The 25,836-nt window shown below is 45.6% G+C and overlaps 1 protein-coding gene across 2 annotated transcripts; it reads left to right on the forward strand.

The window, feature by feature from the left end:
• Nucleotides 1-6,709: 6,709 nt before the first annotated feature.
• Nucleotides 6,710-25,085, forward strand: EIF4E2 (eukaryotic translation initiation factor 4E family member 2). Of its 2 annotated transcripts, XM_027890593.1 has the most exons (8): nt 6,710-6,803; nt 7,516-7,630; nt 8,890-9,024; nt 11,308-11,412; nt 14,209-14,361; nt 14,453-14,589; nt 22,051-22,129; nt 24,605-25,085. In XM_027890593.1, the coding sequence occupies exons 1-7, from the start codon at nt 6,784-6,786 to the stop codon at nt 22,094-22,096; spliced, it is 711 nt and encodes a 236-aa protein (XP_027746394.1). In that variant the 5' UTR covers nt 6,710-6,783; the 3' UTR covers nt 22,097-22,129; nt 24,605-25,085. The 2 variants fall into 2 exon arrangements, with proteins under 2 accessions (XP_027746394.1, XP_027746395.1); XM_027890594.1 differs by lacking the exon at nt 22,051-22,129.
• The last annotated feature ends 751 nt before the right edge of the window (nt 25,086-25,836 follow it).

Here is a 25,836-nt window from a genome sequence, read left to right on the forward strand (position 1 = left end):
ACTAATGTTGTTCCTATCTAAAATCCTAAATCTTTGTGTAAGGTAACACTACCTCATCTCCCCTCCCTCTGTGCAACTAGGTCTTCCTCAATTACCCAGGGTCAAAGACTTTAAAACCAGTCTCTAATAGATACCAGAGACTTGATTTGCAGAGCTACTGAGAGCCCAAACTCCACTGGCAATCAGGAGGATCTGCAGGAGGTAAGTACTTCCCAGGCCACTCAGAACACTCAACACATCTCCAGCGAGAAACTCCAGATCAGTGGCTGTTGGAAAAGTTTGGCCTTACCATGACAGACCCTGCAAGCACAGCCCAGTGCAGCGGTGAGCAAACAATACCATCTAATGGCTGTGTCTGTTAATTACAACTATAATTTCTACTTAGCGATGAAGGCTGGTCCTTGTCTGAGTACTGATACACCGAAAAGGCTGTATGATTGGAAAACAAAGAAACATGGAAAGGTCATAAAGGCAGTATTTATGATTTTGCAGTATCCATCAATCAGCTCCAGTGGGCAACCTGAATGGAGAAATCCTGCTGAATCTTTTCTGGGTAACATGACACAGTTGCTGCACTGCTGGCTTAACGTGCTGCAGACACGTGAATAATGACCACCATAAATAGTAATGCAATGCATTAATAACAGTGAAAGCCTTTTAAGATTCTAAGAGTGAAACATGATTCTGAACTCTTTTATTTCCTGACAGCAGGAGGAAATTTCTCCCGCCCCTTTCTTGGCCAGTGACAAGGGTTGCAAAACAGTCCCTGCATAATAGAAATAGTGTTTGAGCTCTAGTCCAAGAGCACCACTAAGATGCGGAAGGTCCTCTCTGTAAATGTCTCATATCTTTCTGTCTACATGTGTCTTACTGTCTCTCCAGGTGGCCAGGATGTATGGAAATACATACATAGTCTGTCTAGGAAAAACACCTGTGGTTTTGCAAGATGGATTTCAGGCGGTGAAGGATGCCTTGACTGGCATTCAGAATGATTTTGTGAGAAATCCTTGGCACCCTTTTTTAGGGATTTTGTGGGAGTCCCCTATGGTACTTTCTGTTGTTGTGTGTACTGATATGTTGTCAGCAGGGAAAGCTCTTCAGAAAATGGGATTTGGGACAATGACTTCCCCTGCTCCTGATGCCTCTTTTCAAGAGGAGCTGCTCTTGGCAGTAAGATGGATGCTGTAGCGCCACTGCTGCATGTCCTTCTCACACAAAGACACATCAGCACACAAAACTAATGTGTTTTCTATTTATAGACTTGCATAGCCTGGGCAATTCTTAGCTGCTGGGCATGTTACCAAGCTATCTGAAGAAGTCTTTGCGGTAAAAAATGTAAAACTGTAAAGATGTCAGCCAGCAGGACCCAGCATGTGTTGAGTGCATGGTTCTACATAGAGTGGCACAAAAAGAAAGACAGGCAAGGAGCTTATTTCTCACAAAAAGGATCGAGTAGATGTGAATAAAACAGCATAAACCCCTCTGGTTCTCCGTATAAATACTCCATATAAATACATTCCAAACTTATGGTGGTAAATCTTGGAACCACTACAGTTCTTGCTAATGGAGACACCAATCCCATACCTCTCCCCAGTCCTCTTCCATTTTGTAGCAGCATCATCTTTGCCAGCAAGCATGTTTGGAAGCAGCAGAGACAACTCAGGCTGATGACTGAGGAACCTAGGACTGAGGAAGAAAATCCTGGAAGCCTGGCTCCAGGATGAAGCTTGCTGGTTGAATGAGGTCTTTGCCAGAGAAGGAGGTGAAATATAGATATATGACCACGACATGGATTCATTTGCCTTATTTCCAACCCTGCTTTTTCTGCTGGAAGTTCAGTTTCTGGAGCAGGTTCAGTGGGAGGTTAACACAGCTGATGCATTCATAGTAGAGCCTAGAACATCACACCTGACTCGTTGCTCTCATGCTAACCCTTTATGGGAGAAAGTGACAGATGAGAGGCTCCCAAATTGTGCTGATTTTGCCTTTTTCTGTAGGATGGACTCTTTCCCCTGTTCATTACAAGGGTGCCTGAAGAATGATCCCCCAGTTAGACTCCTGAATCTTGATTCCTGCAGGATCAACTATTTGTGTAATCCCATGCAAATCAAGAGCTCATCATAACAGAGGGTCAGAGCCTATAAAGGAAGTCAGTGCTTGCTTTGTTTGTAGACACTGATGTCTCTGTTCCACTCCCTTCTTCCATCAAGCAGATTTTGGACATTGCTTCACTCCAGAGTCTGCTCAGAGGCTTCCAGGCCATGGCAGAATTCCATGGCACCTCCTGGCCTCAGGTGAGAGAGGGCTTCCCTGTAATTTTATCAAAGCCTGACTGCATTCCTCAGGGAGCTGTGGCATGAAGTGGTTGTTCTTTGCCAATGCACAGAGAGGAAGAAGAGCTCTTAAATAAACACTGAACTCTGCCAAAGCTAGCACTTACTGCTGTCCCTTTCTTTCTCAATAATGATTCCTCTCCAACCAGTCCTGGCTTGCTTTGTCCACAGATCCTTGAATTTCCTCTAATAGCTCTCTTCAGAGAGGCTGACCTAGCTCCACATAGATGTTATTCAGCATCAAGTTTGCCATGAGGCCAGAATCAGGTTTTTCCTCTTAGCTTGTGCCTTGAAGGGCTTTGTAATAGCCCTGATTTCCTGTGTTAGACTGGGCTGCAAAAGCTATCCAGAAACAACAGGACAAGGTAACATGAACGTGGCTTTGAGAACTATAGACAAGTGTTGACTTGAAATTTAGGAAGGAGCAGGTCATTTAGGAAAGACCTCACTTGGAAAGCATAAGAAAAACTGTACTCGAGGGCATATAAATCCCCAAACCTGAAAGTTACTAGTAGAGAGCAGGCAATCTGAAAAGTATATGACAATGGTTATCCTTCACACACTTCTCTACAAGATTTTTTTTTTTTTTAAATTAAGTGGTCATTCATTCTCTATGGTCAGACAAGTAATACATCCGTGTCATTACAATGGTTAGGCACAGTTCAGCTGTGAACATTCAGGCTTTAAATGCACTATGAAACCAAGATGTCATGGCATTCCTTGCACTTGTGTTTCCAGGCACAGCTGTACCACACTTTCTCATCTCTGCTAAGGCCCTTAAGCACTTTGTTAATGAGGAAGCTGCCGGCACTGACACACTTGCAGGATCTATAAACACTTACTAAGGTTAGGAATCACCAGAAGAGCTGGGTGCCTGCAGAGCCACAAGACATCATTGCTGCATGCCTAATGCAGATGTTAAAGCTAACAAGTAATTTTCTCTTATGTAGCTGAAACATATTTAAAATGCTTGCAGTTAAGGTGTTTCCAGCTGCACTCCTACTTCCTTCTCCTTCTTTTCCTCCTGAGAGACTGTGGGACTGTTTCTTTCCTTGAATTTAACCTAAAAATTTAAGAGAGCACTGTTTTTCTTCTCTAGACTGAAAGAAAACTTATTGTGTGCTGTCTTCCTCAGTCAGCAAGATCATATTTTTTTAACAGAGCAACATAGCTGCTGTCTCACCAGCTTCATGGAGTATGAAGTCTGTGATGAAAAACAGAACTGTTGCTGGAAATTTGCTATGCTATTAAAACAGTCTTAAATCTCACTGTCTGTCTTGTAACCGCAAGCAAAGGATGGCCCACTCTCTCCATTCATAGCACAAGAGACCACAGATCTCTCTGTAGTGGGCTCAGACACTGCCACTTTCCCTTTATGCTGAGCTCTCCAAGAGGGTGTATCTGGAAGTGCAAGGTGGGAAATGTGTGTAGCTGCACTTACATGTGCTGTGTTCTTGCACATGGCAGGGTAATAGGCAAAACACTGTTGTTCAGCTGCCCTAATCATGCACTGTAAGGTGTCTTGGGAATTTTGAGTTTCTGCACAGAGTCTGCACATCAACTGCCTTCTTGAATACTTTTGTTCTGCAGAAAAAGTCCAAGAAGTGTTGGATGCTGTCATTGGTCCATCCTGTGGAATTGAATATAATGACTGAATGATCCTGCCACGTGCAAATGCAATTCTACAAGAGATTATGTGTCATAGCAGCACTAGTGCCACAGCGTTTATGTGAACCCGGGGTATCACACTGCAAGGCTTCCCTGTCACTGAGGTCTGTTAATGCCACTAAGCTTTGGGGACACACTTCAACAAAGCAAAGCCAAGCATTACATCCCTCTCACTGACTTAAATGCCACATCTTATGTTTACATTTGGTCCCAGGCTGCAAAACTACCTAAAGGTGAGTTTGAACAGCTCATGAGGAACTCTTCACTGTGAACACGATCCTGGATGTTATTTACATCCTATAAAGTACTCAGTTTCCCCCTCTTGTTGCACAGGTGTTACTTTTACCACTTTTCTATACAGTATTACAAGAGTTAGATCAGTGTATAAAAGTACCGGTATAATGACCTTTGGATTCTTTTAAACTGGTACAAGGTAAGTATAAAAACCACAGAAATTTTAGGAAAATACTGTCTATATATGCAATTTATGGTATCAGCAGAATACTTTAAACCCCTATCCAACATCAGGTAGGTGGTCTTCCCAATAGATAAGACCAGTGTGGCTTTGGGGGAATATGTCTTTGGGAAAATCAAGATCCCAGTTAGGGGTCTTGATAAGTGTGAAGCTTTCAGTTCAGTGGGGTTTAGTGGTGAGGGTTTTTTTTAAAGTTTGATTACTGTAATAACTGCATCCTCTGGTGCTCTAAAATAAATCTTGACAAGTGACTAATAATTTCTAAATAAGCTATTCTGTAGGAGATAGCACAGTGTGACCCTGTTTCTCAGCCCATAATAATTAATTGGCACTTGCACTGAAGAATTTCAAGAGAGCCATTCATACCCTGACAATTTAAGTCATTAGTTTTTGATTCTGTGAAAAAGATTTTCATTTTGTATTTTAGTAAGACACTTTAATTTTCCCCAGCATATTTTCTGTCCGGTGTGATCAAGAGCAGTGGGAGAGTCCTTGACAGTTTAACCCTGGTCATTTCCCGGACAAGGATGGAAACTTTGTGAACAGAGAAGCTTTTATGCCGTTTTCTGCAAATAAAAGTGATCCTCAGTATTGCATACAGCTGTCCTGCAGTGACTGTTTCACAGGCCAAAACTTCTGTAATGTCTGATCTCCTGCCATGAGTGTCTTTATTCATTCCCATAATAAGGTCTATGTAGGAAGAAAACAGAGGTGGTGATTTTGGAGACCTGCTGCAGCTTCACTTTCTCGAGGAAAAGCAGCTAAAATGAGCTGGTATCTGAATAAAAGGAAATGCAACTGTGGTGGGAAAGTAGATTGTCTTGGGGGAAAACAAGGGCTGATTAAAGCCCCTTCAGAAGGCAGGGGATGCAAACCTGTTTGCTAATCAAGAACTGGCTCTTGGAAGGATAATACTAATACTGACATCAGCAGAGACTGAGAGGACAGGAAAGGAAACAGCATCAGTGTTAGGTCTCCATAGCAATTTGTGTAACACATTCTTTCTGAAATATTTTGGTAAATTGCTAGTCTTCAGAGCACAAAGATCCCATTTATGTGTAACTGCAACCAACCAGGGAATTCTTTGTGAGTTTTTAATCTATTTCTGCTACTATGTATTTATAAATAATTTTCTATGTCTTCTAAGATTATGAACACAGTTTTGAGCCCATAAAACAACAGGATGGGAGTGCCAGTGGTAAGGATATTTGGCCTAGCACTTAGGAGACCTTTTTCCCCCTGTTCTGCTGTACTTCTGTGATTTCAGTCATATTGCTGAGATATCCATTGCCTTTGCTTTCAAATAGTAAAATAGCATCACATTACTGTGCTTTGCAAGAGCGAATACACTCAGACTCTACAGAACAAAGGACATGTAGGACCTTACATATGTCGAACACACTTTTTTCATACTTCTGAGAGAGTGTTGAGAGATATTAGTTGTTTAGGATAAATAAGTAAAAGTAGAATGAGTTACACAGCATTATAATACTGTGTGATTTATTATGGTTTTTTGTTTTGCTTTACTCGCTGAGCATGAGTAAAGGATTACACAGATGCTGAATTTTCTATGACTCTCTCCACATCAAAACTTGGTGGAGAAACAGAATCAGTCAGAAGTCCATTTACTAACTCTGCCAGATAGGAGAAATCATTGGTCAGATATTTGCAAAGTACTGTGAGAAGATGCTGTGCTCATGAAGTAACCCGGGGATGGATTCATTAAGTGCACGGACACGCTGGAGGAGAGACTATCTCCCTTGTCCTCTATATAAGGTGTCCGCTATCCTTCTCTAACACTCCAAGCGTTGCAGGTTCTTTACAAGGGACAGTGTTTTTCCCACTTTCTGTGCCACCCTCTCGCTGTGCATGAAGGGGATGGGGATGGCGGCCGGGACGGGGGTTGCGTGTCACGACAGGAGGCAGGTCGGGCAAACCCTCTAACTTGTAACTGTGCTTACCAAAGCCAAATGAACTGTACGAATAATTTGTGAACCCACTTTACAAACCACGATGGGACAGCCCATCGCCATCCACGCCGCACCCAATATGGCGGCTCCATTCCCCCCCGCCACACTCAAGATGGCGGCTTCTACCCAACGCCTCGCCCAAGATGGCGGCCCTGACCCTCAAGGGAGGTCCCGGCAGAGCGTTCCCGCCCCGTCCCGCCGTGTGCCGCACTCACGGCTCCGGAGGGAAACGTGGGCTGTGTCCGCGCTGGCGGAAGCGGCGGAAGGCTCTGGCGGGCGGACTCGGCGGGGCGGAAGTCGCTGAGGCGGACGGGGGTGGCGGCGGCAGCGAGCGACGATGAACAACAAATTCGACGCGTGAGTGTCGCCCCCGCGTCCCCCTGGCGGTCCCCGGCGCGGGACCTGCACGGCTCTGCGCCCCGCCGGCGCCTCCCGCCGCTGCCCCGGCACCCCTCGGGCCAGACGCGATGAGTCAGGGCGCCGCACAGCCCCGTCCCCGCAGCCGGGGCCCAGCCCGGCCCGGCCCCGAGGGGGTGCGAGCCCGAGGGCTGGGGTCGTGGGACGGCAGCAGTCCCGCACCGGGGAGCCGCGGGCCGCCTCGTGGCCCCGCTGCGGGCTCGTGTTTGCCGGCGCTTGGCAGGGAATGGGGCGGGCGGAGAGACTCGTGGGTGCCGGGTGTGTGTGCTCGCCTGTGCTGTGCCGAGGGGCGTGGGGAGCGGGGTGGGAGAGTCAGCAGAGTTACAGAGTTTCAGTGACAGCTCTTCGTGCGGTCCCTCCCTAACAAGTTGCCGTGGTTTTCTCTGCCAGGTCAGTATTAGTCAAAATTACTTGAGTTTGTTCTAAAAAGCTGTTTTGTTGCTCTCTTCAGCTAAAAAGTGTGTGCTCAAGATGCCTGTGGTGGGCGCTGGCCATGCCAGGTAGAAGTAGTTTTTACTGTGTGGGCTGTCAAGTGCAGATTCCCAAAGGCTGGGGGCCCTTGTCCCACGGGGGAGTCTTGAAGCAGAAACTGGTATGAACCTTCCCAGCTGCGTGGTGCCAGACTGGCTTTCTTTGTCCTTTCCTTTACCAGATTGAAAGATGATGATAGTGGAGACCATGACCAGAACGAGGAAAATAACACACAGAAAGACAGTGAGAAGGAAAAGAATGATCGGGAGAAGCCACAGAGTACTACCAAGAGGAAGGTATGGTGTTGCCATCTGCAATCAGTCCTCTGCCAGGGCATGATGGGGGAGTGCTAGAGAGTCAGCCCTCAGTTCAGGGATAAGGAAAACGTGTCTTGGAGGGCTGTGGTCTCTTAGAATGCACTGTCACTGCTGTGATGAAGACAGAGGGACTGTGTCACATTTTCACAATTTGATGTAGCATTTGGAGATCTGTAATCTGAGGGGTGAATGCTCCCTTCACAAACACAGCTAGTACTCTTTCAGGCTTTTGAACAGGAATGAGAAATAAACCTTTATTTTGGAAGGGGGTGTAGGGGGGAGGACTGATTGACTGGGCAGTGGAGGCTTGCAGTTGGTTTACCAGGCAGTGATGAAATAATTCATGAGATGTGTCTGTGTGTGTAGTATAGCATCGTCAAGAAGGCATAGGGCATGTATCTGTTCTGGTTTGGGGGTTTTTAATCTTGTGTTTAGGAACCCTGCTCTGTCTAAATTAATGCAATCCTTGTAAACGTGCCATAGACGAGAGGAAGGATTTAAGCCTTGGCAACCTGTAACAGTATCAACTGATACAAGATAAGGACTTTGGTTGGGTTTTCTCTGTAAGTTTTGACTCTTGGGTAATGAGCTCTCATTAGCATCTTTTATGCTCATTAGAAGTGTTTTAAATCATTAATCAGTGTTTTGGAAATTGAAAAGCGATCGCTGCCCACTGCTGGTGATGGGTTCTGCCAAAGCTGACATAACGAGTTCTAGGACTAATTCTCCCAGAGCACTGGGGTGTTGGTTCCTTAAGGCAGTTGGTGTCACCAAAGACTTATAATTGCTTTTGAATCATGGGTTAGTGTAAGTGGGGTTTGTCCTTCCCAGAGGGGAAGTGTGTCTTTTTTATTTTTTCTCAATTTGAAAAAGCTCTTGCATTGCCCTTTTTTGTTTGTCTTTAACTACCTTTGAGACAGGCACAGTTAAGGGCTAAAGGAAAACTCAGTAGTGCTGCCTCTAATAGTTATAACAATGGCTTTTGTTGTGATGATCTGCTTGGTTAAGTTATTCTTTCCTTGTTCTTCCCTGCACTGCAAATTTCCAATATTTCTGAACCAGCCTAATCGTTGGGCTGTTTTGGGCAATTAAGAGAGACAGAACTTTTCTGTAAGAACGAGGGTCACTTTGTTTATAGAACAGGAATACGTGGACTTCTGATGCTGTGGATGCAATTTTTCCCATTCCCCTTTTAGAGGAGCGCATCAGGGGTAAGCCCAGGTCTTCCTGTCTTGCAGGCTGTTGTCCCCGGGCCAGCTGAGCATCCCTTGCAGTACAACTACACCTTCTGGTACTCCAGACGCACGCCCGGGCGGCCCACGAGCTCCCAGAGCTACGAGCAGAACATCAAACAGATCGGCACCTTTGCCTCGGTGAGTACGCCCTGCTGCCATGGCTGGCTCGGTCCCTGTGTGCACACACGGGCTGTGCTCTTGCCGTCAGGAGCAGGGGGGAGTGGTGTGCCAGGACTTACAGATGAGTTCTTGAATTGCCTGCAGCAGGTGATGTGTCTTGAGCAGTTCTGCTCCGTGCTAGACCTCTGTGTCTGCAGGTAATGGTGGCAGCTGGAATAATAATAGCAAAAAAAAAGGAGAGCTCCCACATAGCTCAGATGTGCTGGCTGGAGCAGGACTGGACAGGCCAGCAAGAGAAAAAAGGAACACCATTTTTGGGTGTATGTGTGAAGGGAAGACTGCACATTCCCACACATGCTTCCTGTATTCCCACCACAAAGACTGTGTTTGGATCAGGCATCGGCCTGCTGTATTTGCAAGCACCTGGAGGCGTGTTGTCTGTCTGGAAGTGATGGACAGGGTGCAGTTTGGTTTTGCAGTGAAGTTCATTAAAAGGGAAACTGCTCTCCCTTTCCTCTTACATTCTTTGTGGTTGTTTATTCCTGGAATGAATTTGAATGTGTCCTTGAAAGGCAGTGTTGGCTTGTTGTGTGGTACTGGGAATGCAAAACAGTCATGAAGAGCCCAAGATATATAAGCAAAATATGTCTCCATTAAAATACCATTCTCAAAGCCAGGAAGTCTGGTAGCTGTCCAGTTTTTAAATCTGGTAGTTGTCCAGTTTTTTCAGGGTCTCTTGTTAATTTCTGCCCCCAGTACATGTCTTCTGTAATTTGAGAATTTGTAAAAATACCCCTTTATTCCTTCTGGAGGCTGCATGAAAGTCTGCCCATCAGAGCAGCTGGGTTGTGTTGTTGCATCTACAGGGGATGAGAGTGAGAAGAAGAGCCTGTTGTTGTGGATAGTTACTGCTTCTATTACCCTGTGTGAGCAAGTGCTTTCAGTTCAGTGAATGAAAAATGTGGCCACTGCTTGATGATCTGGTAATAACTTATCAGTCTGTTAAATCAGTATAGACTTAACACTGATTTTTAGCTCCTTAGAGGAAAAATGTCATGTATTCTTTTGTTTGCTCTTTGCTGCAAAGAATTTGTGGGTGCTGTTGTATGCTGGAAGTGCTGCAGTTCTGTCAGGAAGGAGAGAGACTGGCCAGCAGATCTGATAATGTGTTTGGTTCCAAATTCTGTTTAAGGAGAAGGAAGTGCAAGCTTCAGAAGGAATTACCTGAGCTAAGTCTGGGTTCAGATTTATTCTTGGCTTCTTTAGAAAGCTCTAAAAGCTGTGAAATGTGAACCACTAGAGGGCATGTTCCCCCACTCTGGAGTGCAATTTCGACACGGCATTTGGATGTGTCTGGCAAAAACAGATTGCTTCTGACCCTTCCTCAGCCTTGGTTCATAATTTTATTGGCTATAAAAGGGAGGGCAAAGGTCACAGATTGGAGCGGAATTCCAACTGCTGACCGAGTCATTAAGGTCTCTGAAAAAGCACTTGGGGTGGTGTCTGACCTCTCCAGCTGCAGTGCTGATCTGCTTAATAGCTATTGTCTTTAATGAGTAGAGTCCTCTTAAGCTATGGAAATTAGTATAATGTTTTCCATTGCCTTGTGTTGTTTAAAAGATCTATCTCTCTATAATCCTTTCTTACCCAGAGATTCTCGAAGGATAAATATGTTATTTTTAAGAACTGTAAAAGATAACTCCCTTTCCTTGCAGACAGATTGTCTGACCCGGGGGTGCCAGAATGGAACTGGTCAAAGTGAAGTGGTCCAAGTATACAGATCTTAAACTACTACCAGAGCATGATTTTTGTCTTAAAATCTAGATACAGTAAAATTAAATTTAAAAAATGTCTCATTTGGATGCTCCTGCAGTCTCCATGGTCACAGAGAGCAGTGGTTATGCAGGGTAGAGAGGCTTGGCTGTAGCTGATGCATTTGACACATATCCAGTCATTGGAAGTTTGGGCAGTAGGGTTTACAAGATATGTTTGAAACTGTTCTCCAGAGCAGCTGTTATCTTAGCACGGATTTCTTCAGGCAAACACTGAGTGACTTTGGAGGCACTTGTTGAATATTTCAAGTGGTGATCTGGGAATAGAGCCAGTGAGAAACAAGCACCTAAGCTCTGATCCTACTGCTGCCTTCTGTGTTTCCTAATCAACACCCTTGTGACAGGAGAGTAGAACAGAAGAAGGGAAGGTGACTCTGGCCAGCTGATGTAGAAATGGAAGCCTATTTCTGTCGGAATCTGGACTGTGAACAGTTTGAGCAGCCTCACTGTGTGGTTCCTGTTGTTGCAGGTGGAGCAGTTTTGGCGGTTTTACAGTCACATGGTACGTCCTGGGGACCTGACAGGCCATAGTGACTTCCATCTTTTCAAAGAGGGCATCAAACCCATGTGGGAGGTGAGTTGGAGCTCTCATTTCTGCCTGGATATTTTCCCAGAGTATTTTGGAGGGAACCCTCTGCAGTAAAGGGACTCTTGTCGTTAAATGGCACTCCATTGGCTGCTTTTGGGTGCAGTCCTTTCTTCAGGGTTTCCTGTTAACTTGTCCTGAGAGGTCTGTCCCATGGCAGTCCTGGGACGTGCTGCCAGAGAGGGAACGTGTGAGATTTGGTGGTTGCACCCCCACAAAGGCTTCTGAACTTCCTTTGCCTGGGGGTCCAGAGGGTCTCTGGGCAGTGTTGCCTGGACCCCAGCTAAGCTCTGTGCCTTCCAATACAGACACTTGTCCCTTAGTGCTTCCAGTGACACCAGTGCAGGGCTTTCCTCTAGATCTGGACCTCTGTAAGTGCAATTCAACAATGCATATAAAAACCAACCCTCCTTTTTCAGTCAAGGAAGACAGAGGTGCATGTGGTTAAAAGCCCACAGCTGCACATAGAGCTGGAAATGGAAAAACAACTTAGCCCTTTGTTTGCCTTTTTTTTTTTTTTTCCCCCAGGGCACTGAGTTTGCTTCTATTTCTGTTAAAAAATTTAAAAAAATCTTGGCCCAGCAAATCATTCTTCCATTTCCTGGCCTGCTCCCAGCAGTGACCAATAGCATTCACAATATGAGGATTTTATGTGTTGCTCTGAAGTACCTAATTATACTGCTTGGTCCTGAGAAATTTATATGTGACCCTTGTTGGCAATTATTTTAAGCAAGGTGTTTTATAGCCAGTTACTGCAAATACAATTTATATAAAATGTTTAACCCTCTTTGGACTCCTGGTGATTCAGCTGCTCCGATAATGTGTCAACCAGAGAGTGCACAAGTTAATGATACCAGAATTTCTATAAACTATTTCCCTGTAGCCATTTTAACATGAAAGTGGAGAGATTCTTTGTGTTTTTTTACTGTGGCCCCACTCACTTCTAGTTCTAGAAAAGGACCTGGGCTCTTACTGCTGGCCTTCCCTTTGCTGTATGGTTTGTAGGGTTTTGTTTATGCTTTTTTCCCTTCCAAACCAATCCTCAGTTGCTCTCATTCTTGTAGGCACATATGTGTCTGTATGTAGCTGATCTCTTTTTCTGCATCCATCTGAGCCATTTCTGGTAAAGTCAGAAGCACTAAGCATAATGTTCCCTGGTGATTTACTGGGCTGCAGATCATTGTTATTCAAATGCTTGACTGAACTGAAGCTTGTTTAACCTGAAGGAAAACTAACAGTAACCATAAAGCACATGATACAGCATCTGCCTCCCAATCACTGCTCTCTTTGTAGCCTTGAACCTGCTTAAGCCACCTTTGAGATATTTCAAGCAACGTCGGTGTCTCTTCTGATGCCCAGTAGTCATTGTGGAAAGCTTGAAGAGTTAAACCCAGCTTAAAGGCCAAAGTGTGATGTTCATCACTTGGAAAACAAGGACATTTAACAGAAAGTAGTTTGCATCTCACGGGAGTATGCCACATTCCCAGAACATGTGTTGTTTTGGATGGCTGCTGTTGCACTTTGAGGTTTGTCTGGAGCTGACACCTTCCCCTTTCAGTGCAGGCTTTAGCACATACATGAAAACTAGGAGTCAGGTGAATGCTGCCGTTATTCGGCCCATCCATGTTTCCTCAGGATTGCTTTGTTAGCACTTGCTGTCTCTGAGAGAGCACACAAATGTTTAGTTTTATCTGAGCCCTAGAGAAGCTTTAAGGCTAAAATAAAGTTAATTTTATTTCATTAAGAAGGGTTGGGCTGCCTTGCCTGGCATCTTTGAGATGTGTCCCAACTTGGCAGAAGGGATTGCTAGTGATTTGACCAGGGATGTCCTGTTTTCTGAAGTCTTCCCTGAGTCATCCTTTGTTCTTCTCTGTTTCTGTTCTATACCTGTCTTCCCTTCCCCTTCCTAACTGCCACCTCTTTGACTCTCTGTCTTCAGCTTTGGATGGAACTTGTTCCCCCTTCATCTTGTAAGATTTCTCAGCTACGGTGTTTTACAAGACAATGCCACAGTGTCCTGCTGTTCTTTGACACGGCTCTATGTTCTGGGAAGCAGGGGAGGCTGTAGCAGTTTCCAGCTGTTTATCAGGTGCAAAATACAGAATGACAATATTTAGGTGATATACTGAGTGCTTAGCATAAATTTTTTCTTTTACTCTCTCCCCTCATTTTTGGTTATTTCCCTGACTCACCACAGCCTGCAACAAACATTCAGGTGTATGATGTGTGATACTGCCAGTGGTTCCCAGAGAACAGACTGGTTCTTTCTTGTAAGCCCTAGAAATGTGGAAGGAAAACGTTTATCTCCTTTTTACTTGCTTTTAAATATCACTTTGCAAACTCTTTCCTGGCCTTCCATATTCTATGATGAGGGATTTTTCCTGTTTTACAAGCAGAACTACACATAGAGGGAATTAGACAAATGGGGAATCAGGTTTAGGAATAGTTTTAAGGTCTTTTCCTCCAGGTCTGTGTGTAGGTTGGTAGGTTGGTGTTAGTCTTTGCTAGTGAGATCAAAACACTAGAGCTCAAGTCTTCAGAGTATAGAGCTTTATCTGGAATGCTGAGAGCCACTGTTTCAAATAATTTGTATTCAAAGTAAGTCTTTCACCTCTGTCTCTGCTTCTATGGGGGGAGAAGTGAAATGCTTTTGCTTGAAAATACCTCCATTCTGTCCCTTGCCCCACCCAATCAATAACTGCTCCTATTTGTGGCTCTGCTGTCTTATGGGTAGCAGAAAAACAGCTCCAAGAAAACAAATCAATTTCTTGCCCCTCTTCCTAGGATGATGCCAACAAAAACGGTGGTAAATGGATTATCCGTCTGCGGAAGGGCTTAGCGTCACGATGCTGGGAGAATCTCATTCTGGCCATGCTGGGAGAACAGTTTATGGTGGGGGAAGAAATCTGCGGGGCGGTCGTCTCTGTCCGATTCCAGGTAGGTGCTTTTGAGAGCTGGCACGTGCTTCCGTTTGGCAGGGCTGCAGAAAGTGCATCCGCCCGCTCACCCCTCACGTGCTGTTCCGCAGGAGGACATCATCTCGATATGGAACAAGACAGCCAGCGACCAGGCCACGACAGCGCGGATACGCGACACGTTACGAAGAGTGCTCAACCTACCTCCCAACACCATCATGGAATACAAAACCCACACCGATAGCATCAAGTACGTGTGGGGCCAGGGGGGGTGTTGCAGGTTGCATGTGTTGCTTGAGCACGTCAGTGCAGGCTGTGGGGACTGAAAGAAGTGCTCGTGTGCGTTAGGGCCGTTCCCTGCAAACAGCAGCAGTTGTTGCCAGCGCGCTTTGAAAGCCAAATACCTGTGTTGTTATGGTGCTGTTGTTAGGGACATCTGGGTCTAACAGGAAAACCTTATTTTTTTTTTAAATGTGTAGTCCAGGGGTATTTCAGCGATCCACCCAGCCTGTCACCTGGGCCCAGGGTGGGACTGTGGCCTGATATACTCAAAGACAAGATTGCAGTGGGGGGGGACAAGATCATTTGAATAAATGGAGATTCTGGGGAATAAAGTGCGGAAGCTAACGGGGATTTATAGTGCCATTAGACTTATAAATGCTCTTGGGAAAGTGCTGTGTGAATTTACAGTGCTGTACAAATGATTTCTAATCATAATAAACGTCGTATATTAAGTCTTCCAGGCTCTGGTGACAGAGGCTCTTTAACAAGACTAGAAGATCACGGTACACAGAGAGGACAGCTGTATTTTTAAATAAATATGTTATACCTTACCATACCAGGCCATTCAGGGTGACTTTTATTTCCCACAAGGTGACGAAAAATTGCATATATAGGTAGTAGTTAGAGGTGAGTTATTTTTTTTTCTTTTTTTTTTCTTTTAAGTTTTATAAACTGATACACTGATTAGGTCATACTGGTTAAATTAACGCTTGAGAATGTGCACCTGGAAGAAGTGAAACAAATTAATAAGACACTGATAGGGCAATGAGCTTTCTAATCTAGCCTGTAATCAGGGTGCCAAGTACTTTCCATGACTTCCTTTCATTATGCTGGCTTGTCGTTTTCACGTAATCACCCTGTCATCAGTGTGCTGTCAGACAGTTTGGTGACATCAGTCTTGGTTTTAGTAGACAGCTGGGTTCTGGTTGTGGCCAGTTTTGAGTATGGGTCATTAGTAATTATGCAGAGATCTTGTTGAAACAGCCTGTAGGCATCTAGTGTTCCATGTTGCCCTCCCTCAGGAGTGCATGGGAAAGAGAAAGGAAGGAGAAGATTTTTTTCCATGACTTTGTCAGTAACATTTCTCATGCAGTTTCTGCCAGGAGAGGGCACTATGGACTCTCTGTGTTGGGAAATATCAAAGTGCTCTCCTGGACCCACAGCGGAGTATTTTACTCTTGTTCAGCAGCAGCAGACTGCAGACTGGTGATGCGGCTTTGTGGTGAGAAGAAGGAGGTGTTTGACTTCTCTCAGTCTCTGTAGGGAAAGCTGTGTATGGAGCCAGCTGTCCTAAGTTGTGGTGGGGGTTCATGTAGCAAGCATAGAATGGGAATGTTGTGGCCTTCCCAATTACGCTATTGCCACCAGCACTTCCTAGCACAGAAAATGCATCTGTAGCAATGTTTGTAACTGTTCCTGCTCTGGCAGGTGTCAGGCCTTGAGTGATGGTGCATCCAGTAGCGTGGCCTTATTTCTCTACACCAGTGTAACATGTTGTGCTTCCTGCCCTCTCTTCCTGCATAGCATCCAAGTTTCGTTTTGTGTTGCTGACGTACGGTGCGAAATGAGCTTGTGTGAGAATAACAGGTGTTTGGGGTATCAAGTTTAGTAGTTCAGATTACAGCTGGGAGCAGTTCTTAAACAGAGGCTGACTGGCTTGTCTCCCACTCATTCTCCTGTGCGTAGGAAGGTTAGACAGAAGCTGGTTTGATGGTGTCCTAGTCAGGTAGATTTAAGCAATTAACCTTTTACCATGTACGGCATCAAGAAAGCCCCTTTTTTCCCATTGTCTCGCTTGAGCTGCAGCAGTCTGATTGCAGTGCTGTCCAACATCCCCTTCAAATGGCACTGGTGTAAATTCAGAGCAGAACTGCTGTCAGTGGAGTTTCTGTGTAGTAATGCACAGACTGACCTCTTGTGCCTCCCTTGCCTGGTACCAGCAGGCAGCAAAGGGGCAGCAGCTGCAGAGAGGTGACGGTGGCTGCTTTGTGACAGAGGAGAGCAGGGCAGCCCCAGCTTTCAGTCTGACTCTGCTTAGCTTTGCTTCATATCATTAAGGTTCTCTCACTAATGAAGAATCTCTTGTGTAACTAGTTCTATCCTCCATGAAGTCTGGCTCCTTTTCCTCACCCATCTATCAAGCCCTGTTGAAATACTGTCCGTCATGAATAAACTCCACTTATGCTGCACATGTACCATGTGATTTATGACTCGGGAGGGCTTTCTAGCCAGCACTCTATATTCACACTCTGGCTGTGTTTCATGAAAAGCTCTAATGGAAGAGCTGTGCTGTAGGCTTTGTCAGGGCTGCCTTTTGAGGGGGGGCTTGTGGCATTTTTCATTTGTATGGGCTGCATCTCTCCACTAGAGCTCTGCTCATGTGCGGGGTTTGATTGGCATTGATTGTGCTTCAGGGAAGGGAGCACGCTTAGCAAGAAAAGAACAGGCGTTTCTCAAAACCTTGACTTTTAGGTTGTGAATTGACCTGGATTAGCTTTTGACACACTGTAGATGAACACTTCTGTAGAAATTACTAGCATGCCCCTCACTGTGGAACCTGAGCCCCGTGTTTCAGGTTTTATGTATTCCTTTTGTGATGATGCATTTCATATTAAATCATTTTTAGACACCATTTTTCATGAATTGTCAGTGAGGCTGCAGCCCCTTTTGTTTCAGAAAGCAGCAGTGCTGCCAAGCAGCATCTGAAAAGTACCTGTTGCATCCCAGCTATTCCAAGGAGCTGTTCTGCATTCTCTCCTTCCTGCTTTCACTGGTGGTGCTTGTGCATTTAGCTAGATAAGCAGATCTTTCATTGCAATTTTCTTGTGTTTGTCCTTTATCTTGCTTGTGATATTGACAAGGTGCCTAAATCCCAGCGAGTGGAAGGGTCAGCTTAGTCTGTATGAATTTCCAATCTTGCTAGGAGAGCTAGAACAATCTCTTGGACTCTGTTTAATTCCAAGGGATTTATAGTACCTTAGACGTTACAGTGCTAAGCACCTGAAGAGTACATATGTGGTGTTTTGTGGGCTACCTTGTTTCATAAACATATTGTTTCAGTAGCTGGAGAGAAATCACTTCTCTTTGTTCCCTCCGAGGTGGACTGAGAGAGGTGCACTCGGATGCAGTGAACCACTTAATGGGTTCTGTTCATCAGCATTGTTAACCTTGAAGGCGACATGGTCCAGAAGTGACAGTGGGTAATGGACAGTGGTACTTCCTGTGGTTTGGAATTAAAGAAAAAAAAAAAAACAACCTCTTTTGCTGCCATAGGAGGTACACTGTGCTTTTTTGAAAGGAGGATATTTGCAGACACAGCCTGGCCATGTCTCAGTGAAGCCACTGAAAACAGTCAGGTATCTGTAGTCAGTGAACTGTAGTTGGGAGAGGGGTGGACGGGAAGTGAACACTGTAATATTTGACTTTTGAGCACTGCAGCATGAAGTTCTTGCCTGTCTGGCATACACCTTTGCCCAGCCTGGGGTAATCAGCCTTTCTTTTCCACACTGATAACTGTGTGGTCAGTGAGCATCTCCTGTGGTGAGAGCTCTCGCCCACAGTACCATCCAGGAATCCCAGGCAAATTCAGCAGCCTTGCTTCCTGTGCCAGGAGGGAGCAGAGCAGTGGCCATCAGCAGGCTGCCACTGAGAGGGCTGGTCTGGAAATGTGTTGGTTGCTGTGTGACGTTATGGATCGTCCTGTCAGCTCTAAAGCAAGGCTGCTTTTTCTGAAAACAAAGCTTCAGTTATTCGCAAGTGCCTGCTGCAGTGAGAGCTGAGCAGGGTATAAAACTATCCTTTCCTTTCAGAGTCACCACTGATAACTAATGGGATGGCTCGAGTAAATGAGAAGAATAGTTGATCTTAATAGAGCTGGCACTGGGTTCATTTCACTGCAGGCAGCTGGAGGAAATGGCCTCAGACTATTTTAGCTAATAAACAAGCAGATACCCTATGAAGGTAGTAAGGGTATGGTCTGTAAGAAGACCACAAGGTTGAGGTTCTCAGGACAAAAAAAGTGACAAATGACAAAAAAGGTGACAAAGAAGAAAGAGAAATCCCCGTGGAAGTGGCAGGTGTTCGACAAGAAGATCAGTGTTTGTGAGACAGTCAGCTGGTGGTAGAGTTCTTGTGAGGTCTCCCTTGTCCCAGCAGAGTACAGCTAATTCTATAACTATTATGGTTTATAGCACTGGTTTCTATTTGCTTGCCAGTTTCCAAAACCTTGGGGGAACTCCTGAATATTGCTGGCCTACTTGTGTCTTAGCCTGTGTCAACCTGTGCCTTTGACTGTGTCTTAAATGATGTGTTCAGGGTTAGTCTTGTCTAAAGTTAGGTGGTTGGCCAGTGGGACCCTTACACACTGTCTGATGCCTGTCAGGGAAAGGCAGGTTGCCTTGGGTCATGACAGTCTGGAGAGCTGCATCACTCCCTTGTTCCTTCAAGTCTGAGAGCAGGAATAAAATCTAGAGGAGAGCAATGAGGTTCCAGATCTGATAGCTGTCCTCTTCTCCTGAGTCTCTACAGTTCTGGCTTAATTCATTTATCACTCCATTCTCCAATTCCAGTAATGTTTCCAGGTACTGCAAGTCTAAGAGCACTTCCGTAGACCTGGGCTTTGAATTGATGGATTCATTGATTTGTTCTCCATCACCCATAGCATGCTTTATTTATAGGTGTCCATGACTTTGAGAAAGGCTTTCTTATCTTGGGGGCCTGTCTCTTACCAAAGAAGTGACAGTTCAGTTTTGTTCATTTGAGAGTCATGATGGCTTCTCTATTTGCCTTTGCTACAGGTACTGCCAGATAGGTTGAAAGAATTATATCAGGCTAGGAGATTATCCTAGATTATTTTTTTTTAAAGCTGTTAGTCACAAAGTTTTTGTCTGGCTGCGAAGAAATCCCAAGGGGAGCACCCAGGGAAGAGGCTGTGCTGCCCTGGAAACCTGCGGAGCGTAGTGAGTGGTCAGTGTGCTGGGAAGTTGCATGTGGGCTGCCAGAAGGGCCAGACCTTGGTGCCTGTTGTGAGGTGCATAAGTGCACTATGAACTCTTTGAATCCTTTCTGAGCTGGGGAAAGAGATGGTAAGGGGCAGGGCTGCACAGGGAAATACTGAAGGGAAACTGCTATGACGTACAGATTGAGGGTAGTTGGAGAAAACAGCTAGTGCTGCTTGCATAATAGTGATTTGGAAAGTCCCTTGAAGTGGCTCTGACTGTTCTGTTCTTCCTCTTTTTGCTGGGGTCTTCCTTTTTTTTTTTTTTTTTTTTTTTGGGGTTTTTTTTTTTTTTTTTTTTTTTTTTTTTGGTGGTTTGGTTTTTGAGGAGATAGCAGCTCTTTTTTGCCTTTTTTTTTTTTTTTTCCCCTCCAACTTACTTGCTGAAGATAAAGGGAGCCTTGCCTGGGTCCTGACCCTTGGCGGTGGGGAAGACGGTGAGAAGTTTCAGCAGTTGTGGGTCAGGAATGAGTGTGGAAGAACAACACTGGCTGGCTTTATTTAGCCTGCTAATGTTTCCGTTTCCCATCTGTTCAATGGGAATAATCTAAGTGTTGGGGATAATTCACTGAGTATCTGTGCGCTGCGCAGACAGTATGGCAATAAGGTACTAAAAATGTCTATACATAAAAATAACCTCTTAGTTTCTCTGGCGCTGTGCCTTTGGCATGTCACAGGTCGTAAAGATTCTGCCAGACGGAATGAACTGGCAGAACAGCCTTGCTCGGTGCGGGATGGAGAGCAGTTCTCTCTCTAGCATAGCTTCGGTACATCAGGGCGGACACATCTTGGTGGATTTTTTCAGTCAAGTCAGCAGATAGTCATTAGTACTATAATGTGTATGAGGGTCTTGGCTTAAAAATTCTTGACTGGAAGAGCTTTTTCTCTGTGTCTGTGAGGACTTGGCAGATGAAGGGCTGTGTGCATGATGTTATTGGGTTGTTGGAACAGGGAACTCCTCAGTTTGAAAGGGGTAATAAATTATCGATTATGCTGACAGATAATCTGCCCTTGTGTCCGTCCTGCTGAGAACAGAAGTTACAGGTTTGGGAAGGACTGTGGGACAGGAAAAAGAGAAGATGTGATTGTGGATGATGGGAATGTGGTAGAAATACAAAGCCTGGGAGATTGGAGGGAAGACGTGAAAGTGGAGACTTTTTGACAAGGCTGGAGATGTGCAAAGCTTTCCAGCTAAGAGAGCTTCACATCCAGAATTTCTCTTCTCCCTAACTTTCTTCTGGAGAGAGATGGTTGTACCCACAGTGTCTCTGTGTTTATTTGGGCTATGAGTTTGCTGGGAAAGAGCATAAGACACTGAGCTGCTTTTGCAAATACTGATTTGGAGCTTGATTCTGAGGCTCAGAGAAGAGCCGGTAGTCTGGTGGTCTGGTTTTGGCACAGATGCTGACTAACCCAGGGTTTCCATTTCTGGAATCTCCTGTTGTGTTGCAGTGGCCTGATGCACAAAACAAAATGTGAGGTAAGTAACAGCAACAAAATCTGCAGAGCCGAGTTTATGGTTAACCTAGGTTTCCTTGAAGGTCCCTCCAGCTTCACTGGACTCTGTGGATTCAGAAAATGCCTTGGCGTGTGCTGTAGGCACCAGTACTGTTTTGCTGGGCATGGAGAACTATGAGGTTCTTTGATGTGTCTGATCCTGGAAGATAATAGTCATGCTCACATTAACCTCAGCATCTTTCCCTGAGAGGGCTTTCAGTATGCTGCCTTCGTAAAACCGACAGCAATTTCTCAGTCTACTAACTTCATCCATCAGTAATGTTCTCCACCAGGGAATGCAGCGTTAGGCCTGTCCCTCCAACTTTATCTGAAAACGTTTTCATTTCAGGTGGCTGTGATGTTTTTACTGGGTTGTCATTAACAATGCAGGTTTACAATGGGAAATGAGACTTTCTAATAACAATTGAATTCTGTTGTCTGATTGAAGAATTTAGTGATAACTAAGCCGTGTGGCATTAAAAGAAGCCCCTTTTGGGGGGATTACCTGCATATGCAGTATGTGGTGAAGCACGAGGCCAGTAACTGGCTGAGTTTAACCAGCCAAGGAATGTGATAATCCTCCAGGAAGATGTAACGTCGGCTATTTTATTAGCAATAGGAAATTGATATTCCATTTGTGACTAGGAAGGTCATACCTGTCTCTGGGTATTAATGTGGCTTTATCACCAGCAGCCAGTGGGAACGCTTCATGTCTGTGCAGAACGCTAAAGCTGCCTCGCGCTGTCAGATGTTTGGCTGGGTTTTAAGGATGCTTCTATCCACTAGGGCTATCAGAGAATATTGCCTTGCTCTCTGAAGACGAGTGCCTTTCAAATGCCATTGAATGTTTCTGCTCTCCTTAAAAGTTAAGAAGCCTTTGATCTGAAGTGCTATTTTTTGTTTTTTGTTTCATTTTTTTTCCCTCTGGCTTGCCAGGGCCTGGGAGGAGTTTCATGGCCTGGTGAACAGCAGTGGCCGCTGATCGAACGCTCCCCCTCCCTCTGTCACACCCAGGGTAGGGCCTCATCTTTTTTCCTATGTGACTTCATGGCATACCTCTCAGCTTCCAACCTGCTTCCCGTGGGCTTGCGTGTTCTCTTGCCTTATGGGCCTGATGGTGGGCCCATTCTGCTATTTGTTCTTTCTCAAAGGTCAAAATGATTTTTTAAATTTATTTTTTTTTGACCAGACATCAGCATTTTCTGTTGTGCTATTTTGCTGATGTGTCCTTCCTCTGTGTGAGGCATTTGCATCCCAGACCTGGTCCCGGGAGGCTGAGAGGTATGTCTTCAGCTTGGGTGTGTTGCCTAGGGTTGATTGTAAGCAGGTGTGGAGTGGTAAATGAATCCTAAGCACATCCAGGTGATGGACACAGAGAGACAGCTAGAGCTTGACATACTGCCTTTGCTCTTAACAGTAGGCTGGAGCAGAATAAATTGGCTGGTCAATAAAAGCTTGTTTAGAAAGGACACAGAGTAGCTATTATATGTAGAAATAAGGTTGTGGCTAATGAGAAGACCACCAGCTACTGCTGGTAGCGGCAGCCAAGATGTGCAGAGAAAATAGCCCAGGTGAGCTCAGGGTGGTTGGGAGCCTTGCAGCTCAGATTATTTTTCCCCTCCAGTGCCCACCTCCCTAATGGCAGGCCCTTTCCTTAAAAAGGGACAGCAAGAGGACTGGCCATGAGAGTTGCATTTGGTAGTAGCCAAGTAGGATCATTGCACTGCTGAGTGCCAGAGCAGAGGAATCCGCTGGAAGGAAGCATTTACATTCCTGGGCAGTGGTACGTAGCTGCTCCAACACAGCTGAGCTCTGAGGAGCCGCTTGGGATCCCAAAACCTCCCCCAACAGTGTTGGGCAAGCAGTGTTCCCATAGCTTGCTCCGAAGTCATGGGTGAAAATAATCTCTCTCTTCCCAGGTTTGGCTTTTTGTGAGGATCAGTGGTTACAAAATGTTATACAGGCCCTTAGTAGTGTTGCTATTCTTAGATGACATTCAGGTGACCTTCCAGAGGAGGAAACCAGCTCACTTGATGAAACACCAGCCCCTGAAGGCAGTGAATGTGCCGAGGATGTAGGAAAGCAGTGGTAAAGTTGATTTAGCTCTCAGCTGTATGGGGTAGCCTGTGCTGAGCAAGGATGAGCAGAGGGACTGGAGCACCCCAGTTAAGGCAAAAGAAGAGGAAATGTCCAAGAAAGAGCTGACCAAAGTGTGCTGTCACGGGTGAAAGTCCAGTATGGGATTGAAAGCCAAACCACTGTTGCAAATTAACTGGAATCCAGTTAATGAATCCTGAATCACGTTCCCAAGTGGCAGCACAGCCTACTTTGCTGGCAAGTGCAAAGGTGAACCCTAGTCTTCTGCAGATGACCTTAAGCATGGTTTTTGCTGTCATGTCATGGCAAAGTAACTTTTTTAACTCTACGAAGTGCTTTTCACTTCCTTCTGCACTTCCAGCTCCCCAGCCCAACTCCTGGAGGCGTTCCAGTCTGCAGTGTGCTGTGCTGGTACAGCTGCCGTGCAGCTCCCAGCAGCGCACACTGCTAGCTCAAGGGTTTAAGGGATTGCACAGTCCTGCAGAGCACCTTGCTACTGAAGCTGCTGCCTTTGCTCTTCAACCCAGCTCTGCCCGTTTGGTCTGGTTTGTGCTGGGACATCCCAGGGGTGTTTGGTTTGGGCAACTTGCTGCCCTGTCCCTGTTTATGGGAATAGCTGCCAAACCTATCGTCTCAAAGTAATTGTAATCTCCTTTGTTTCCAACACACCACCGCTCTGTTAATGTGTAAATAGGCTTTGCCTGCTGCTGCTGCTCCGAGGCTGGCAGTGAGCATTCACACAGGTTTGTGTAACCCCACCTTCCACTGCTGCCCCATGCTGCAGGTCTGTACGGAGGAAGGCTGTAGACCAGCAGTCCTTTCTTTGTCAGTAGCCCCTGTGACTCATGGCTGTACTCATGTGAGTAGAAGCTGCTGAAGAAACTCTTTTATTTAAACTTGAGAGAAACGCCCTTGTCAGATTAGATATTCTTTTAAGGTAGTAGAGACCAGGGAACTAAATTCGTTGACAGTATGATAAAATACAAGGGACAGAGGCAGGAAGAGGTCGGTCTGATGGTATTTTGTGCTCCAAGCAGAATCCCTGAAATCAGATGTTTGGTAAGGAAGAGACTTTGCAAGTTGTTTAAACAACAGAATCCATCAGGGAGGTTGCCAGATTCTATTATATGCTTTGCTCACAGGAGATGACACTTCTTTCTTGTCATTGAGTGGGGATGAACCAGGATCTCCTGCTGTTCCAAGTCTTCTGGAGTGACAGGTTGACTTGTGTGAAAAGTCTGTAGTTAGGAAGCAGATCTGCACAGGAGGTTTAACAAGCATTTGAGTGACAAACTGGGATGGCAACACTGGTAGCTGTGGTGGGTGGAATGGGGAGGTGCTGTGATCTGAAGGAATGCACATCTCTAACCTCTTTCTTCCCTCTGTTTTCCAGGGATAATTCAAGCTTTCGAAACACAAAAATCACATTGTGAGAACAAGAGTTGGCACTAAGCTCCTCTCTCCATGTTGAAAGCACTGAGGGGTCTCTACCGGTGCCCTCGACCTCTGAAGGGACTCATGGGCCACTCTCGCGCTCCTCCCTGGAGGAAGGATCCATCTGCAGCCCTCCAGCAGCGGTGACAATAGAGGCCGATTTTGTCTTACACAAACTTTTTTTAGCAGTGGGGCGGGAGGCCAGCCTTTCAATTAGCAGCGTGCCCTTGGGGCCGCATCTTGCAGCACTTTCCTCTCTTTCTCTACATGGCATGCAGGATCTCTGGGATTCTGCCTCAACATCAGAGCCTTTTGCTGAGGGATACCAGTATTATAAATCTCTCTGCAGCTGGGCAGAGCATCCCAGTTGAGAGTCAGCCCTGTGGTTTTCAAATGCCCCTTTTCAGTTCTGCCAATAAATTATTGGGTCTCTTTGTTTCTTTCAGTCTCTTTTTTTTTTTCTCTGTCTGAAATTTGGTGGGGTGATATTTCTGTAGGCAGATACACAGGCCTGCTTCTGCCAGCTCCATAAAGCATCTTCCCCTCAGCTGCCCACCTGCATGAAGCTGCAGAGCATCCCAAGTGCAAGTGGTGGCCAAACTTCGCTGTATTTGTGAAGTTCTGTGAGCAGAGGGATTAGAGATGTAGCATCTTGCTTAAAAAAATGAGATGCTTGCTTTGTCTTTGCCTCTGCTGGGTTAACAATGCCTTATTTGTTGGGAAGAGGGATCTGAGCTTCCCTAAACTAAGACAGACATTTGGTGTCAGTTGCCTTGACTCTGGCTGTCGTGGTGGAGAGCCAGCAGTGCTGTCCTGTGTTGAATCCAAGGAAAGGCTGAATTTGGGCCAAGCTGTTTCTAGGGTGCAGTGGGGTTTCCAAGTCTCTGGCCACCTGGGAAACTGGGCCCCAGTGGGTGTAGCAGGAGAGGGGGATGGCCCAGGCCACTGCTCATAGCTGCGTGACAGCTGTGACCAGAACAGGGGCTCTGAGTGACCCCCTGTCCTCTGGGGTGAGGTTGGAATGAGGGGTTGTTGCCTGGAAAGCCAGCATGGCTGCAATTTGGATGCCACGGAAACAATAGGAGCTAATTATTTCCTCTGATTCTGCTTGACTACAACACTAATTGTACTCATTAACAGCTCCAGCCTTTTCCCCTTTTCCTTGGGGAATCGCACAATTGCCTTTCATTT

Source organism: Empidonax traillii, unplaced genomic scaffold (assembly GCF_003031625.1).
Source record: "Empidonax traillii isolate 1590-97213 ecotype Southwest subspecies unplaced genomic scaffold, ASM303162v1 scaffold292:size1342341, whole genome shotgun sequence".
NCBI lineage: Eukaryota > Metazoa > Chordata > Aves > Passeriformes > Tyrannidae > Empidonax > Empidonax traillii.